Source organism: Etheostoma spectabile, chromosome 5 (assembly GCF_008692095.1).
Source record: "Etheostoma spectabile isolate EspeVRDwgs_2016 chromosome 5, UIUC_Espe_1.0, whole genome shotgun sequence".
Classification (NCBI taxonomy): domain Eukaryota; kingdom Metazoa; phylum Chordata; class Actinopteri; order Perciformes; family Percidae; genus Etheostoma; species Etheostoma spectabile.
In genome coordinates, this window is record NC_045737.1 from 37,742,721 (window position 1) to 37,757,282 (window position 14,562).

Consider the following 14,562-nt stretch of genomic DNA (forward strand, 5'->3'; position numbering starts at 1 on the left):
AAGTGTTGAAAAAAGGGACAAAAATTGTCAAAATTGAAGACAACACAAGGGTTGATTGCTTGCGTTTAAAAGGCAAATTACCAAAGGTTGTAATGTAACATGCAACACATATACATGAAGATATAACTTACATTCTTATTAACTCTTCACGGTTGGCCACCCCAAAACCATTTTCACTGTGGAAATATTGACAATAGAAATAAATTCATATTAATGCACGTTGCACTTTGTCAACATTAAATAACGTACAATAGACTACATTTTTTAAAATATACAACGTGTGTTAAAGGCTTTCTTTAGGGTTGTAACATCACTGTTTTAACTTCATGATACGATTTTCTCAGGATTTAGTATGAGCTGCAGACAAATGACTGACTTTTATTTCTCTAAAATGTGAAAAACGACAGATGTGTCCTGTTGTCAAAAGTGCAACTAAAATTTACTTTTGAAATAAATAAAATAAAAAAGATTTTTTAAAACAAATCCCTCATTAAAAACCAACTAAGAAGAAAACTAGTGAAATATTAAGTTTATTATATATTTTTTTTTTTTTTACATTTTGATGAATTCTGTGAAGTCAATTTAAAAAAATGTACTTACAGAAGTTGGCTGATGACCTTCAACACACAGCTGATGTCGTCCTGCATGTCTCCGTCAACTAGGTCTGAGAAGAAAACAAGGTCACTGGTTTAACCCTCATGTTGTCCCCATGTTGTCCCCATGTTGTCCTCATGTTGTCCTCATGTTGTCCTCATGTTGTCCCCATGTTGTCCCCATGTTGTCCTCATGTTGTCCTCATGTTGTCCTATATCAATGTTCTTTTTAATTCCCCAAAATAACATGATTGATTCCACCCAACGCTCTTTGCCAAGTACAAATCTCTACTTTCATTAATTTTGGGTCTTATTCTATTTTATAGCATTGTAAAACAAAGTGAAGTGTTTTTGAAATAGTATTGAGTAAAAGTTGACATATTCCAGTCTGTGATTATCATCAACATCCATTCCTTTAATTTTAGTCTCAATAATTCCTAATTTCTGCTTTTCTAACTCAAACATTAGGGATAACTTCCTATAAATGAGGTTTATTGACCATAAATTCCAACAATAACTGTAAAACTAAAATTAATAAGTCAGTGTTACGTAGTGTTGAACATTGGAAAAAAGCGTCAAAAGTGTTAAACGGGACAAAAAATAAAAAAAATAAAAAAATAAAAAATATATAAATTTCAACTAAAGTGTTGATTTTCAAGTTTGACGGGAAGACAACACGAGGGTTAATGCAAAGGTGAAAAATTATTAAATTAAATTATTTAACCTGAGTAAAAATTGTCAGGCTTGTCCTTTAGTGAGCTGTCGTTAATTGTCTGAGCCGACACACACACACACACACACACACACACACACACACACACACACACACACACACACACACACACACACACACACACACACACACACACACAGCCATAGCAGAGCTACCCATGCCCATGTCTGTACTGATGCTTGATTGTAATAAAGCATCAACAGAGAGAAGTTGTCTCTGTCGGTGTTTAAACAGACACACCTGGGGGGAAGTTAGGAACCAGAATCAGCTCTAAATCCAGTCCTAGTCTAGTCTTCACTAACGAGTTTTAACTAATCTAGTCCTCACTACCAAGTTTCAAATCACTGGAGTTACCATTATCATTATTGTTTGCATCATCAATACCAAATTCAATCCAACTGGATGAGAATAAACACAGAATCCTCACAGAATCACAATTGAATTTGTGTCTTGTTTCTCAGTCAAAATCTTATGAACCTGGAGTCCCGGTCTCTGTCACAATAAATAGACTATATGTTTTAGGTCTATTTGCAGACATCTATTTAAAATGTAGACAATGGCATGTAAAGAATAAAGAGCCGTTTTCTCCATGTCCACTGAAGTTTCTCAGCTTGCACTCCTTAAACAATCATGTGGTCCAGGTAGCTTAGCATTCACAAGACTAAGGGAAATTCCAAGCCTGTACTTTGTTGCTTTTACTTGAATAAATAAGTTAAATCAGCACTTCTTAACAGTACAGTATCTGTACTTCTACTTGAGTATGGGAAGGGAGTACTTTTGCAATCTCTGAGACACACACACACACACACACACACACACACACACGTTTTGTGTGTGAACACCTGTTTCTAGAGCAGTTGTGAAATGTAACTAAACACATTTGCTCAAGTACTTAAGTACAAATTTGAGATATTTGTACTTAATTCTGTCTTTTCTTTCCACACCACTTTCTACTTCTTCTTATCAGACAGCTTTTGTTATTTTACAAACTTAATGTTTGCACACAAAACATATGCAGTTTTATAAATATATTTATTTATTATATATTTATTTACATATTTGTCCCCGTAATGGCGCTCACTTTTTGTCAGCTAAAGTTAACTGTAACTGCCGTCACCTCGCAGGGCACCGTACCCGGCTCCCAGTCATCTTCTCTCGGCTAAACTTAACTGTAAAGTCAGCTCAACTTAACCATCGTGTGACCAGCCGGCGGTCGCCTAACGTTGTCCAATATCAAACGTGTTCACGAGAATGTGTTGGGATAAAAAAACAAAACAGAAAGGGAACTCACCGTTGCAGTCCACCTTACAGATGTTGGGTGACGGAGTCGTGCCGTCGCTGCAGATCAGGTGATTGCTGAGCTGGAAAAGACCGTAGAGAGTCCAGACCGGCTCGTCCTCTGTCTGGTTGCTCACCACGTGTGGAGGTCTGGTAGGTGGTGGTGGTTCGGTGGATGGTCGAGGTTTGGTGGCCCCTGGAGGCTTGGTTGCCGGTGGAGGCTTGATTGGAAGGTTGTCAAAATTTGCCAGTTCGGTAGGCGGCTGACGAAGGGCCCTCCGTCGCACCCGGCTGGGGCCTGTTGTTGGGTCATTGCTCACCACGTCTGGAAGGCTTGTGGCTGGTGGAGGCTTGGTGGCTGGTGGAGGTCTGTTGCCTTGTGGAGGTTTGGTGCCTAGTGGCTGTTTGGTGGTGGGTCGAGGCTTGGTGGCTGGTGGAGGTCTGGTTTCTAGTGGCTGTCTGGTGGTGGGTTGAGGCTTGGTCGCTGATCCAGGCTTGGTGGCTGGTGGAGGTCTGGTTTCTAGTGGCTGTCTGGTGGTGGGTTGAGGCTTGGTCGCTGATCCAGGCTTGGTGGCTGGTGGAGGTCTGGTGGCCGGTGGAGGTTTGGTGTCCGGTGGAGGTCTGGTGGCTGGTGACGCATAGCCAGGAGATGTTGTAAGGTCCCCAGACGGTACTTGCCTCTTCCCCCTACGGAGATGTTCGCCCTTGGGGGTCAACTCAGTCACCACGCTGGTGTTAAAACCCGATGCAAGCTCCGTGTGGCACACAACTGAAAGCAGGGCAGAGAAGCATTCTAGTAAGACTGTTCAATTTTCTCTAAATATTCATGACCCCCGGAGGATGGTTCTCAAAGACTTCCTGACCCAAGACTAGTCCAAAACGTCTACTCGTGTACAAGAAGTATTAAAATTAGGGCCGTCAAAATGAATGTGATGATAACAATTCCTTGTTACACCACTAAATACTTCGTTCTGCACTCTCAGATTTGGGCCTCCGTAGTTTGGGCGGTGATGAAGCAATGCAGCAGTGATGTTGGGGATCGGGCACAGTTTGGGACAACAGCAAGTTGCACTAAAATGTGTATTTTTAACAAGTTCAAGAACAATGCTCGTGCCATTCACTGTATTTCACCTTTATCAGGTAAATAATAATTGGCTGGTTAAAAGCCACTTGTGGCTATTGAATTTTAAAATCCACTTTGAATCCAATTTGAGTGACTGGTGGCCATAGAAGTTAACTTCAGGCCCTGATGGGACACTTTGTTTTTGGTTTAGGTTAAGTTGAAGCCACTTAACCCTTCAAAAAAACATTGTTCAATTATTTAAAAGGAATGAAATTGTTTAAAAAGGGATTAAAAAAACCACTGGACAGGTAGGAGGCAGCGGGAGGTACAGTAAATTACTTAAGTTCTCCTCCATCTACCCCAATGTCCCATTCATTTATTTATATACTTGTTTATTAGTTTATGTGCATGTGTGTGTGTGTGTGTGTGTGTGTGTGTGTGTGTGGTTGTGTGTGTGTATATATTACAAAAAATACACATACCCAAAAGATTAGTGAAACAAGTGCTTGACTAAAAGAGGTAAAACAAAACAAACAATAACATATAAATTAATTTAAACAATTCATGTGATAAAAACTATTAAACATGCATGGGGGAGGGGGAGGGGGAGGGGGGGGGGGGGGGGGGGGGGGGGGGGGGGGGGGGTCTTTGTATTTACATATGCCTAGGCAAGCAGCTCAATCTATAATAAAAATCAGTTTTTGGGTTATGTGAAAGTCACAACTGGTACTTACTCTTAGCCACTAAGTCCATAGTCAGTCCTTGCTGCTTTTCGTGTTCCGCCAGAACCCGAAACGCCTTCATCAGGTCGCATTTGGACACAAGCTGTCCTCCAGCGAGACCACAGCCCAACGCTGAGAAGAGAAGAACCAACAGCAGCCTCATCTTGACTGCAACTCTACGAAAAACATACGTGACTTGATGTGTGTATTTATATATAGTCCGCAGATCCTCCAATGGGGAAACCCAGAGAACCCGAGTCTTTTGTTCTCCTCGGATAAAGGTTCCTCCCTTGGAGCATAGAAACACGACTTAGGACGTGCAACAATGCTGTGGAAACAAATCTCAGTTAGCTTTGGGCTTCTGAGCTCTAAAGAGGTCAGGGGAGGGAGGGCGGGAGGGACGGACAAACAAAAATAATACCTGTACCTGAAAATGTCTTTTGTCATTTACAGGTTACGCCTTCGTCCTGTTGAATAGACCAGACCCTGAGACCAAAACCCAGAGAGTTTATCTTCTCACGCCATCCTACGGTCATTTGATTTCAGAGGATCGGGTGCCATCCCTGGCAGCGTGATCGCATTGAAACCACATGATATGCGTACATTGAGTCTCCTGAGCACATACTGTATATCACGTTGAATCCCAACAAAGGGAACAACAATACCAAGAGCAGCAAAACGGGAACATGAAAGGTGAGCAGGAGAACACAGTTTTCACTGTTCAAATAAGTTTTCCATTAAGGTTGCTAATAATAAAAACCAGTTTTAAAATCCACACCCGTCTAAAGTAGATCTCCAGGCTGCTTGCAAAGGACAATCACAGAGGACATGTATTGCATAGAAAGTAAAAAACAAAGTGATGTATTTCCAGGGCGACTCCTGCTGATGTTCAACACAGAAGGAAGCTATTGGTTGAAAAAGTGTTTGATTTCAGCTGTTATATTGATGGTTTTCTTTTAATGAAATTTAGGGCAAAGCTCTTGGTGAGTTATAAAAAGTTATAAACAATGTATGTATGATAAAGCCAAGTTAGAAAATTATGCATGTCTCTGTCCCCCATTTCCCCCTCTTTTCCTCTGAATGTAAAGAACCACAGGTCAAGTCTGGCATTTAACATATGGAAAGGGGTTTCCTGCTACGCATCTAAAGGTGGCCCACTGTCCCCCCCCCCCCCCCCCCCCCCCCCCCCCCCCCCCCCCCCCCCCCCCCCCGGGGTCTTAGACCAGGCTAAGATAATACAATTCTGATTAAACTATTGATGTTAGAGTTTCACATTAACACGACAGACCCTTTTGACCAAAAACAACCCCCAAAGGTGCAGAGTTTGAAGGCAGGTCCTTCCTCATTGGACAGCAAAGATGCGCCGGCATGTTGCCAGGCCAACAACGGACCAATGAGAATGGATTTGAATGCACCAGGTGAAAAAGATCAGCCCCCCGGTGCAGGGGATAAATCTGTGTGATTTAGGAATATTCAGGACTGGTTTCACGTGACTCCATCAGGGGGGGAAGCATGGATCCAGTCCGCTGTCAGGTGCAGTGTTATCATGTTTGTTTGTGTCTTATTGTCTTTGTCTTATCATCTTTATCATGCTGTTGCATTAAACCTTTTCTTAACTCTCAATTAGACCCTCAGCCTCCTTCCTCAGAGATCCAACAAACAAGTCAGTTAGTTACAAAATTCTAACACTCTCGATCTACGGGCCAATGAATAAGGGCGGGACGAAATAGCGAAACGGCCATATATCATAGTCCTTCTTCGTGCCATTTGAGAATCGATGCACTGGTGTAAAAAAATCCATATTTTAATAAATAAAATAAGGTGCTTTAAACAGATTTCCCTGCTCCCAGCATGGCTATTTGGGTTTTACACTAAATTGCCAAGCTTTGCATGTGGTGAGGGCCCAAAAAGATGCTAGAATGAATAGCTGTGGATGTGGGGAGAGGCCCACGGAAAAAGACTCAACCTTTAAAGGGGTCACCAGTTATGAAAGGGAATGTGGCTTAAGCATAGGAGGCGGGCCAAACCATCACCAATGAACAAGGAACTCTACTGAGGTTAATGATACCTCACATAAGACTTAAGTGGGTCAGTAGTTATGTAACGGGTGTAGCTTGAGCAAAGGGGGGGAGTCAAAACATCACCAATGAATAAGAAACTCTGCTGAGTCCAATGACACCTCACACAAGACTCTACCTTAACCCTTGTGTTGTCTTCTCTTTCGGGGACCCTCTCGTGTCCCTCGCGTCATATTGACCCGGGACTTATTTGGGGTTTTGAAAGCAATTCTGAAATAAAGTTTTACTTCATAATCTATTAACAAATATTGTCTTTATCTCAATTTCTAACAGCTGAGATAACATCTATGTTTAGGGAATGCATCAGTCTCTACTAGCACACTATTAAACATGGAAGTGGGTTTTGTTTTTTAAGGTTATAATTCATGTTAAAAATCCACTGCGGAAACAACATAAATGTCATATCCAGAACAATTTTCTGAATTGAGTCAGGAATACATGTTTATCACAGAAAATAAGGAAAGGACGTTGACTTCAGGTAGAAAAAATTTAACTTGTACCATTTTTCTTCTTGTAAAAATTTGAAATGGGTCAATTTGACCCAAATACCATAAGTGGGCGTGAGTAAGTGGGCGTGGTTAGATTATAGGGGCGGCTTAGTATCACATGTAGACCACACATAAGTTTCATGTGGGCGCTATGACCAAAAGTCAATTTTGGCCTATAAATGTCCTCAGGCCTGGACTCTTGTCAATCGTGAGAAATGTCGACCAAATTGGATAATTTTGGCAAATGCTCAAAATGGCCGCCATGCCACGCCCACACCGTTTTTCTTTTAATAACTTGTCATCGTTGAGGTCTTTAGATAACTCAGACCTAAAGACACGATTTGAAGTTTATCTGATGAAATCTCTAGGAGTTTGCTAAAGTATAGCACCTTGACTTTTAAGCCTTCTTCCTGTTTCCACTAGGGGGCGCTATGACTTGAAGCCAATATCAGCGTGTATATGTCATCAAGGTAGGAGTCTTGTGAATTTGAAGTCAATCAGATTAAATCTATACACGTAGCTCCAGCTACTCAGTGTTCCCTGCACCGATTCAGGTCGGGGGCGTTTTCAATCGAAAGAACTATATTTATAACGATCAAGATTTACATAAAAATTCGCCAAAATGCTCCTTTTTTTTAAGGTAGCTTTATATTTATTATTCAAAGCGTTCTGTACGCCACTATAAACGGCCCACTTGAGGTGGTCTTACAGAAAAAAGAACATGCAGAGACTGAATGTGGAGGATAATGACGGCATGAGACTGCTTCTAAAACAACCAAGCTGTGGTGCTAGTTTATTTATTTTACCTTTATTTAACCAGAAAGAAAAACTCATTGAGATTAAAAATCTCTTTTCCAAGAGTGTCCTGGCCAAGATAAGCAGCAGCACAAACAACAAGGTTGCAGACATATAACAAATAACACATATCATGAACATAAAACATAAAACACTTTATGCTAGTTAACCCTCATGTTTTCCTCGGGTCAAACTTGACCGGTTTTCAGTTTTTTTTTTATCACAAAAAAACAGGGTCTTCAAAATAACCGGTGCAAATGTCAACATTAGAAATATCAATTAACTTTGGGAAAAAGACATCAAAAAAGCACCCACAACACTGGAAAAAGTGTCAAAAATGTCAGAAAAAGCAATGATAATGTTGAAAAAAAACATTTTTAGGGTTAAATGTTTGCCAGTGTTGGCGTGTCTACCTGTTCTGCCATCATAAAAAAACCTTATTTATCAATACATGTGTAGAATATCTGTCTCAGGTTTTTAGCTCTGTCAGGTATCTAGACTGTGGAGACGTTGTCGCTGCCATTTGTATGTTACAGGTGAAGGTTGTTGACCTTTTTATTAATTAATATGATTTTTTCCTGTATATTTATTGCCATATGTTTGTAAATATTGTCATTCATAATGTACTATGGACCTTCCATTTATGTCCTGGATAAAGTCATTATTATTATTATTGTTATAATGCAAAAACATGTTCTCAAACACAAACCATAAGTTGCAAAATATGTTTATTAGAAAGTTAGCAGGTAGCAGAAGATGCAAAAATCATTGAAATAATCACTTTAAAGTAGATTAAGGTGGTAAAACAATGTCATCAGAACTATTCAAATTACTGAGATAGGTCAAGTGATTTTTGGAGAGAATCCGCCCCCAAAGGAGCTGAAACCAAACTTTATAAGAGAAATCGCACAGGTTAATTAAAATGAAAAACTGTGACATGGTCCATAATGTTTGAGATGAAACCGTGAGGGTCAAAGGTCACATTGAAGGTAGAAGAATGATCTTTGGCGTGAGCTTCAGCATCAGGTGTCAGCTGCTCAATAACACTCGGCAAAGAAGGTCTTGGTGAGACAATGGCACTTGCGAGAGACGGACTTCAAAAACAACCTGTGGTGATGAAGAAAAAGTGAAGCATTTAGTTAAAACAGCAGATATTAATTTGTCGGAAGCAGCACGTGGTTCCATAACTGTAATATTTCTTTAATCTTCATTGTTGGAAGTTTGTAGTGGGTGTATGAAATGGTGGGAATGTAGGACCCAAGTGCAGAAAAGCAGGCAGGCAAAGTTGGGCTTCCAAGGTGAAGGTTTAGTAAACAAAAAAAAATGAAGCACAATCCAACAAAAGGTGTCCAGCAAAACAGGCAGGCAACAAATCCAGAATGAGGCAAGAGGCAAACGGGACTCACAGGAATAAATGTAGGCTAAACACACGGACACACCAAACAGAAACAATGATCTGACACAGGACAAGGAAAGCACAAATACAAAATACAGAGGGTAACGAGTTAACAAGAGGGCTGGGAAACAGGTGGAAAACATCGGGTAATCACGGGGGCGGGAAAACACAGGAAGTAGAACTAAATACCAGACGAGACAGAGACCAGACTTCAAAATAAAACAGGAAACACAACATGTACAAGACAGAGACCAGACATACCTTACAAAAAACGCAAGACATGACAGAACCAGGCTTAGAAATGAACACAGGAAAACAGACTACCACAATAAAATAGGACAAAAACACCAAACCTTAACAAGCTGGGAGAGAGGGGACAAGGGCACTGGGAAGTTTGGGACTGGAAAACAAGGGACTGATGGCAAAGGGGACTGAGGCACTGGGGACCTAGGACAGAATACTGGGGATCGAAGGACAGAAAACACTGGGGACCTAGGACAGAAAACTGGGGATCGAAGGACAGAAAACACTGGGGACCTAGGACAGAAAACTGGGGATCGAAGGACAGAAAACACTGGGGACCTAGGACAAAAACTGGGGATCGAAGGACAGAAAACACTGGGGACCTAGGACAGAAAACTGGAGATCGAAGGACAGAAAACACTGGGGACCTAGGACAGAAAACTGGGGATCGAAGGACAGTAAACACTGGGGACCTAGGACAGAAAACTGGGGATCGAAGGACAGAAAACACTGGGGACCTAGGACAGAAAACTGGGGATCGAAGGACAGAAAACACTGGGGACCTAGGACAGAAAACTGGGGATCGAAGGACAGAAAACACTGGGGACCTAGGACAGAAAACTAGGGATTGAAGGACAGAGGACAGGAAACACTGGGGACGAAGGAGCTAGGGACCAGTGGCACAAGGGACTAACGACAGAACTGGAGAGGGAAGGAGAGGGCAAACGAGAAAGCGAGCAAGAGAGGGAATGAAAGAAATGAAAGGGAACGTGAGAGGACAAGCAAGAGGGCGAGCGAGAGAGGGAACATGAAGATTGTGAGAGAGGGCGAGCTAGAGAGGGCGAGAAAGAGGGGGGACGAGAGAGCGAACAAGAGAGGGGACGAGAGGGCGAACAAGAGAGGGGACGAGGAGAGGAGAGAAGAAGGGACGAGAGAGGAAAGGGAACAAGAGGGCGAGCAAGAGGAGAGACGAGAGAAGGGCACAAGGGAAATTAGAGAGGGACCTGAGACAGGGAACGAGAGGGGGCACAAGGGGGGGCACAAGAGGCCGAGTGTGCACGAGAAAGTGAACCAGATACAGGGGGCACGTGGGGTTGGACAGACTCGGACGGGACAGGCTTGGAGACAGATGGGACAGGTTTAGACAGGACCGCCCCTGGAGTAGGGAGGAAAACAGGGACTAAGACGGTGACTGGGACAGCAACAGGGCAGGAAACAGGTGGAAAACATCAGGTAATCACGCGGGAAAACACAGAAAGTAGAACTAAGTACCAGATGAGACAGAGACCATACTTCAAAATAAAACAGGAAACAGAACGTGTACAAGAGAAGACCAAAAATACCTTACAAAAAAAGGAAGACATGACAGAACCAGGCTGAGAAAAAAACACAGGAAAACAGACTACCACAATAATATAGGACAAAAACACCAAACCATAACAAAGTCAAATGCTTGAACTTTATATTTAGTTTCACAGTGACTTTCCTGATATAGTCTCCATTGAGACTACGCTTGATCTTTATATAAAAACACTGATTTCATGTATTTTTATGTAGCATCTTAAATCCTTATTGTGGGTAACTCTGGTAGCTGGTTTAATATCTGCATAGCTAAGAATTTACCTTTGATAGAGACACACAAATATGATATGCCTAAGAAGGATATATATATGTATATGTGTGTGTGTGTGTAAGTACACCTCCCATTGCTTATAAAAGAACTTAATACACTATCCATCGGTAGCAGTATCATTTGAACGTTGCTCTACAGAAACGTACCTCCACTGATCAGTCTTCACAAAGCAATCGATGTCGTCCATGATGTCGTCATCAGCGAAGGCTTCATGAGGAAAAGGAAACAAGTTTTTAAAATGACAATAACATCTCATTTAAATAATCGCCATGTCGGTGTGTTCAAAGACTCACCGTCGCAGGTTGTGTTGCACTTGTTCTTGGAGGAGCGAAAACCAGAATCACAGAAGGTCTCGTCGGACAGCTGGAAGAGCCCGTACAGGCCGAGGGACGACCGCACGCTCTCCTCGCTGGATTGGCCCTCGATGGATCGGTTCTCTCGTTTACCGCCTTCCTCATCCTCGTCTTCCTCCTCTTCATCACTGTCTTCATCCTCATTGGATTCGCTGCTCTTTGCCTTGCTGCTCTCCTCACTACTCTCCTTGCTGCTCTTTGCCTTGCGTCCTCACACCCTCCTTGTTCTCTTGCCTGGCCTCCTCACTACTCCCTGTTGCTCTTTGCCTTGCTGCTCTCCTCACTACTCTCCTTGCTGCTCTTTGCCTTGCTCTCCTCACTACTCTCCTTGCTGCTCTTTGCCTTGCTCTCCTCACTACTCTCCTTGTTGCTCTTTGCCTTGCTGCTCTCCTCACTACTCTCCTTGCTGCTCTTTGCCTTGCTCTCCTCACTACTCTCCTTGCTGCTCTTTGCCTTGCTCTCCTCACTACTCTCCTTGTTGCTCTTTGCCTTGCTGCTCTCCTCGCTGCTCTTCTCGCCGCTCCCCATGCCGACAGTCTCTTCAGACATCTTGTAGATCCCGTAAACGCCGAGAGTCAAAATCTCGCTCTTCCTGCGGAATTGCTTCTCGCTGGAGTCCATCTCCGCCGAGTCAGACCCCTCGCTGACCATTTCACGCCTTCTTCTGTTGATTAGGGTTGAATTTGGGGCACCTGTTGGGATTGGATCGGTCGTGTCTGTTTGGGTAGTTGTTGGCGGCGTGGTTGTGGTCGGGCGTTTGCCGAACACCTTGACCAGGCCGGTGTTGAGACGGGACCGGCTGTTGGCCTCACAGATAACTGCAACGAACAAGTCATGCACGCAGATGAAGGTCAAAAAAGTGATAACAACTGGAATACTGTCTTTGTGGTAGTTGTGGTAGACTCTTTGGTTTATCCTCACCTATTGCCAGGTATTCATCCTTGAACTTTTGAAGCTTTGGGGGCAGCGTGATCGCCTGCCCGAGCTTTTCCTTCAGCTCACATTTGGAGACGGTCCGGCCCTCGGTCAGGCTGGGCACCAGAACGGCCACCGCCAACACCACCAGCAACCCAAACTTCATGTTTCTGTTGGGGAAAACATCAGCGGGGTGAGAGGAGGATGATGTCAGGTGAGTCACCCCTGTGTACAGTGTACCTCAACCAAAGTAAAGGGGTTTCCATTTGCAGGGCCAGACGTCGGAAACATCTGGAGTTGAGCCCAAATCCTAGGGAGTTCCAGAGCATGCTCCATATAGGGCAATCTTTACATAATTTGGGAAAACATGATAGTTGTCATGCAAAACAATCTTCCTGTCTATGTATGTAAACAGGTGTTTTCACCATTTGTAAAGCTAAAATAAAGAGGAAGGATTGAAGAAGGATGCCAGTATAGTGCCAACTTTCAGCAAAATCACAGTGTACCTCAATCAAGTGGTTTTTGCAGGGGCGAAGCCAGATGTGAATAACCAGACCTCAGCCCAAACATAGTGAGGATCCGGGGCAATTGCTCCATAAACAGCAGACATATGCACAATTTTTCAAAGCCATTTTATGACAGAATGTCTAAAAATCTGTGCATTGTTTGCAAAAACACAATAGTTGCCAATAAATAAAATCAGCCAGAACCCATATCCTGTTTTGTATCCAACTGTTCTCCATCTGGCTTCATTATTCGGAAACCAGAACACAACTAATGAAGCTATGGGCCAATTCCTTCAGGAGGACTGCTAATAACTGTTATCAGTTATCTGTAACTGTTATCTCTCCCTAAAACTATTCATATTTCAGTAAACCAACCAGAATCGACCACAAAATTAAAGATCCAATCACTGCATCACATCCCTGCGTCTCTCCTGATTGAAATGTTGAGGAGTTTCCCTCCTGCCTCCTAACAAACGTAAAAGTGATGTGTATCTTTTACAAATTTCCACTTATTGCAACAAATATCTTTCTTAATAATGTTAGATGCTTCAAAATGTTTTCAATAACTATTAATTATCAGTTGCAACTTTATAATAGCTATCCAAATAATGCATGGTTTATTCAACAGTGTAGATTAATTATAATAGGTGAAATGTTATGTTTTCAACAACAAACCGTTAAAATAACACGATAATAAGTTTAGATGATAAGTTTAGCCCATGTTACGACATGACGTCATTTATTTGGAGTGAGAGAGATGTATTTAGGTAATATTGTTTGCTGTGTTTGTTGTTGCAGAGCGGATACATGTGCAGATTTTTTAACATTACTTGTGCATATTCAGGTCGTGTTAGGGCAGTTTCCAAGCAAAAAACAATCACCTGTAAATAAAATCCCCATCAAATTAAAGTTTTCACACAATATAACAAAAACAGCATTGACAATTTTGGCAAAACACTCAATATTAACAAAAATAAGATGTTTCTTACTGTTTGAACGTTGTTCCAAGTAGAGTATGAACTTTCTTTGTTGATGGAAGTCTGCAGCTCTGTGTCTTCAGACAGAGAAATCTGACTTTATATATATATATCATGATTTGAAGAGGCGGACCGCCCTGTTTTTATGAATTACAATGGCTCTTTTTCTCAAAAGCTCCAAAAAAAAAGGCAAAGTCATTGTAGCTCAGCAGTGTTTATGTCCATTGTGAAAATATGGGAGCCCTTTTTTTTGTTTTTTTTTAATCCACAGTGCAATCAGAGACTGTTCACCTGAACCGTGACATTTACAGCTTTTGTTGTCTTCGTATCGATTTACAGCCACAATGGCGCATCGCGATCACAATCACACAGAGAGTTTTGAACTGATCGCAGGGTTTCATGTGTCCCGTCTCCTAGCGTCACATCCATAAAGCCTCACATGGGTTATAGCTGTCTGTCACAGGATACATTGAAATGAAAATGGTTTGATTTGTTTACAAATCACTGAATAGCTTTGCCCCGTCCTATCTGTTGGACGTGGTTGAGACTTCGGTGCCTGCTCCGTCCCTCGGGTCCTTTGACCTTCAACCTCCTGATTGTTCCTGAGGTCAGAACTCTCCGTTCATTTCTTAATGCAAAAATCAAGTGAAAAAAAAATAAAAAAAATACAGATTTTTCTAACCCATTTTTTGTTGTTTTAAACCCAAACAACATGGTTATTTTAACCACTTGTTGGGTAGAAAATATAACCCAACCCTGCTGGGTCAGAACAACCCAGCGATGGATCGG

The 14,562-nt window shown here is 42.2% G+C and overlaps 2 protein-coding genes across 3 annotated transcripts in view; both read right to left on the reverse strand.

The window, feature by feature from the left end:
• LOC116689764 (proline-rich extensin-like protein EPR1) overlaps positions 1 to 4,697 on the reverse strand; it is a 6,107-nt gene extending 1,410 nt beyond the window's left edge. Inside the window, exons 1-4 of the mRNA XM_032516380.1 lie at positions 4,402 to 4,697; positions 2,618 to 3,373; positions 601 to 664; positions 132 to 176 (exon numbers count right to left, since the gene is read on the reverse strand). Coding sequence (XP_032372271.1) covers positions 132 to 176; positions 601 to 664; positions 2,618 to 3,373; positions 4,402 to 4,552 — 1,016 coding nt within the window. The 5' untranslated portion in view covers positions 4,553 to 4,697. The remainder of the gene's footprint in view (positions 1 to 131; positions 177 to 600; positions 665 to 2,617; positions 3,374 to 4,401) is intronic.
• Positions 4,698 to 8,605: 3,908 nt separating this feature from the next.
• The window catches only part of LOC116690124 (salivary glue protein Sgs-3), a 14,506-nt gene continuing 8,549 nt past the window's right edge, over positions 8,606 to 14,562 (reverse strand). For both annotated transcript variants that reach the window (XM_032516888.1, XM_032516890.1), the window contains 2 exons: positions 11,169 to 11,229; positions 8,606 to 8,857 (listed from right to left, as the gene is read on the reverse strand). In XM_032516888.1, coding sequence (XP_032372779.1) covers positions 8,788 to 8,857; positions 11,169 to 11,229 — 131 coding nt within the window. In that variant the 3' untranslated portion in view covers positions 8,606 to 8,787. The remainder of the gene's footprint in view (positions 8,858 to 11,168; positions 11,230 to 14,562) is intronic.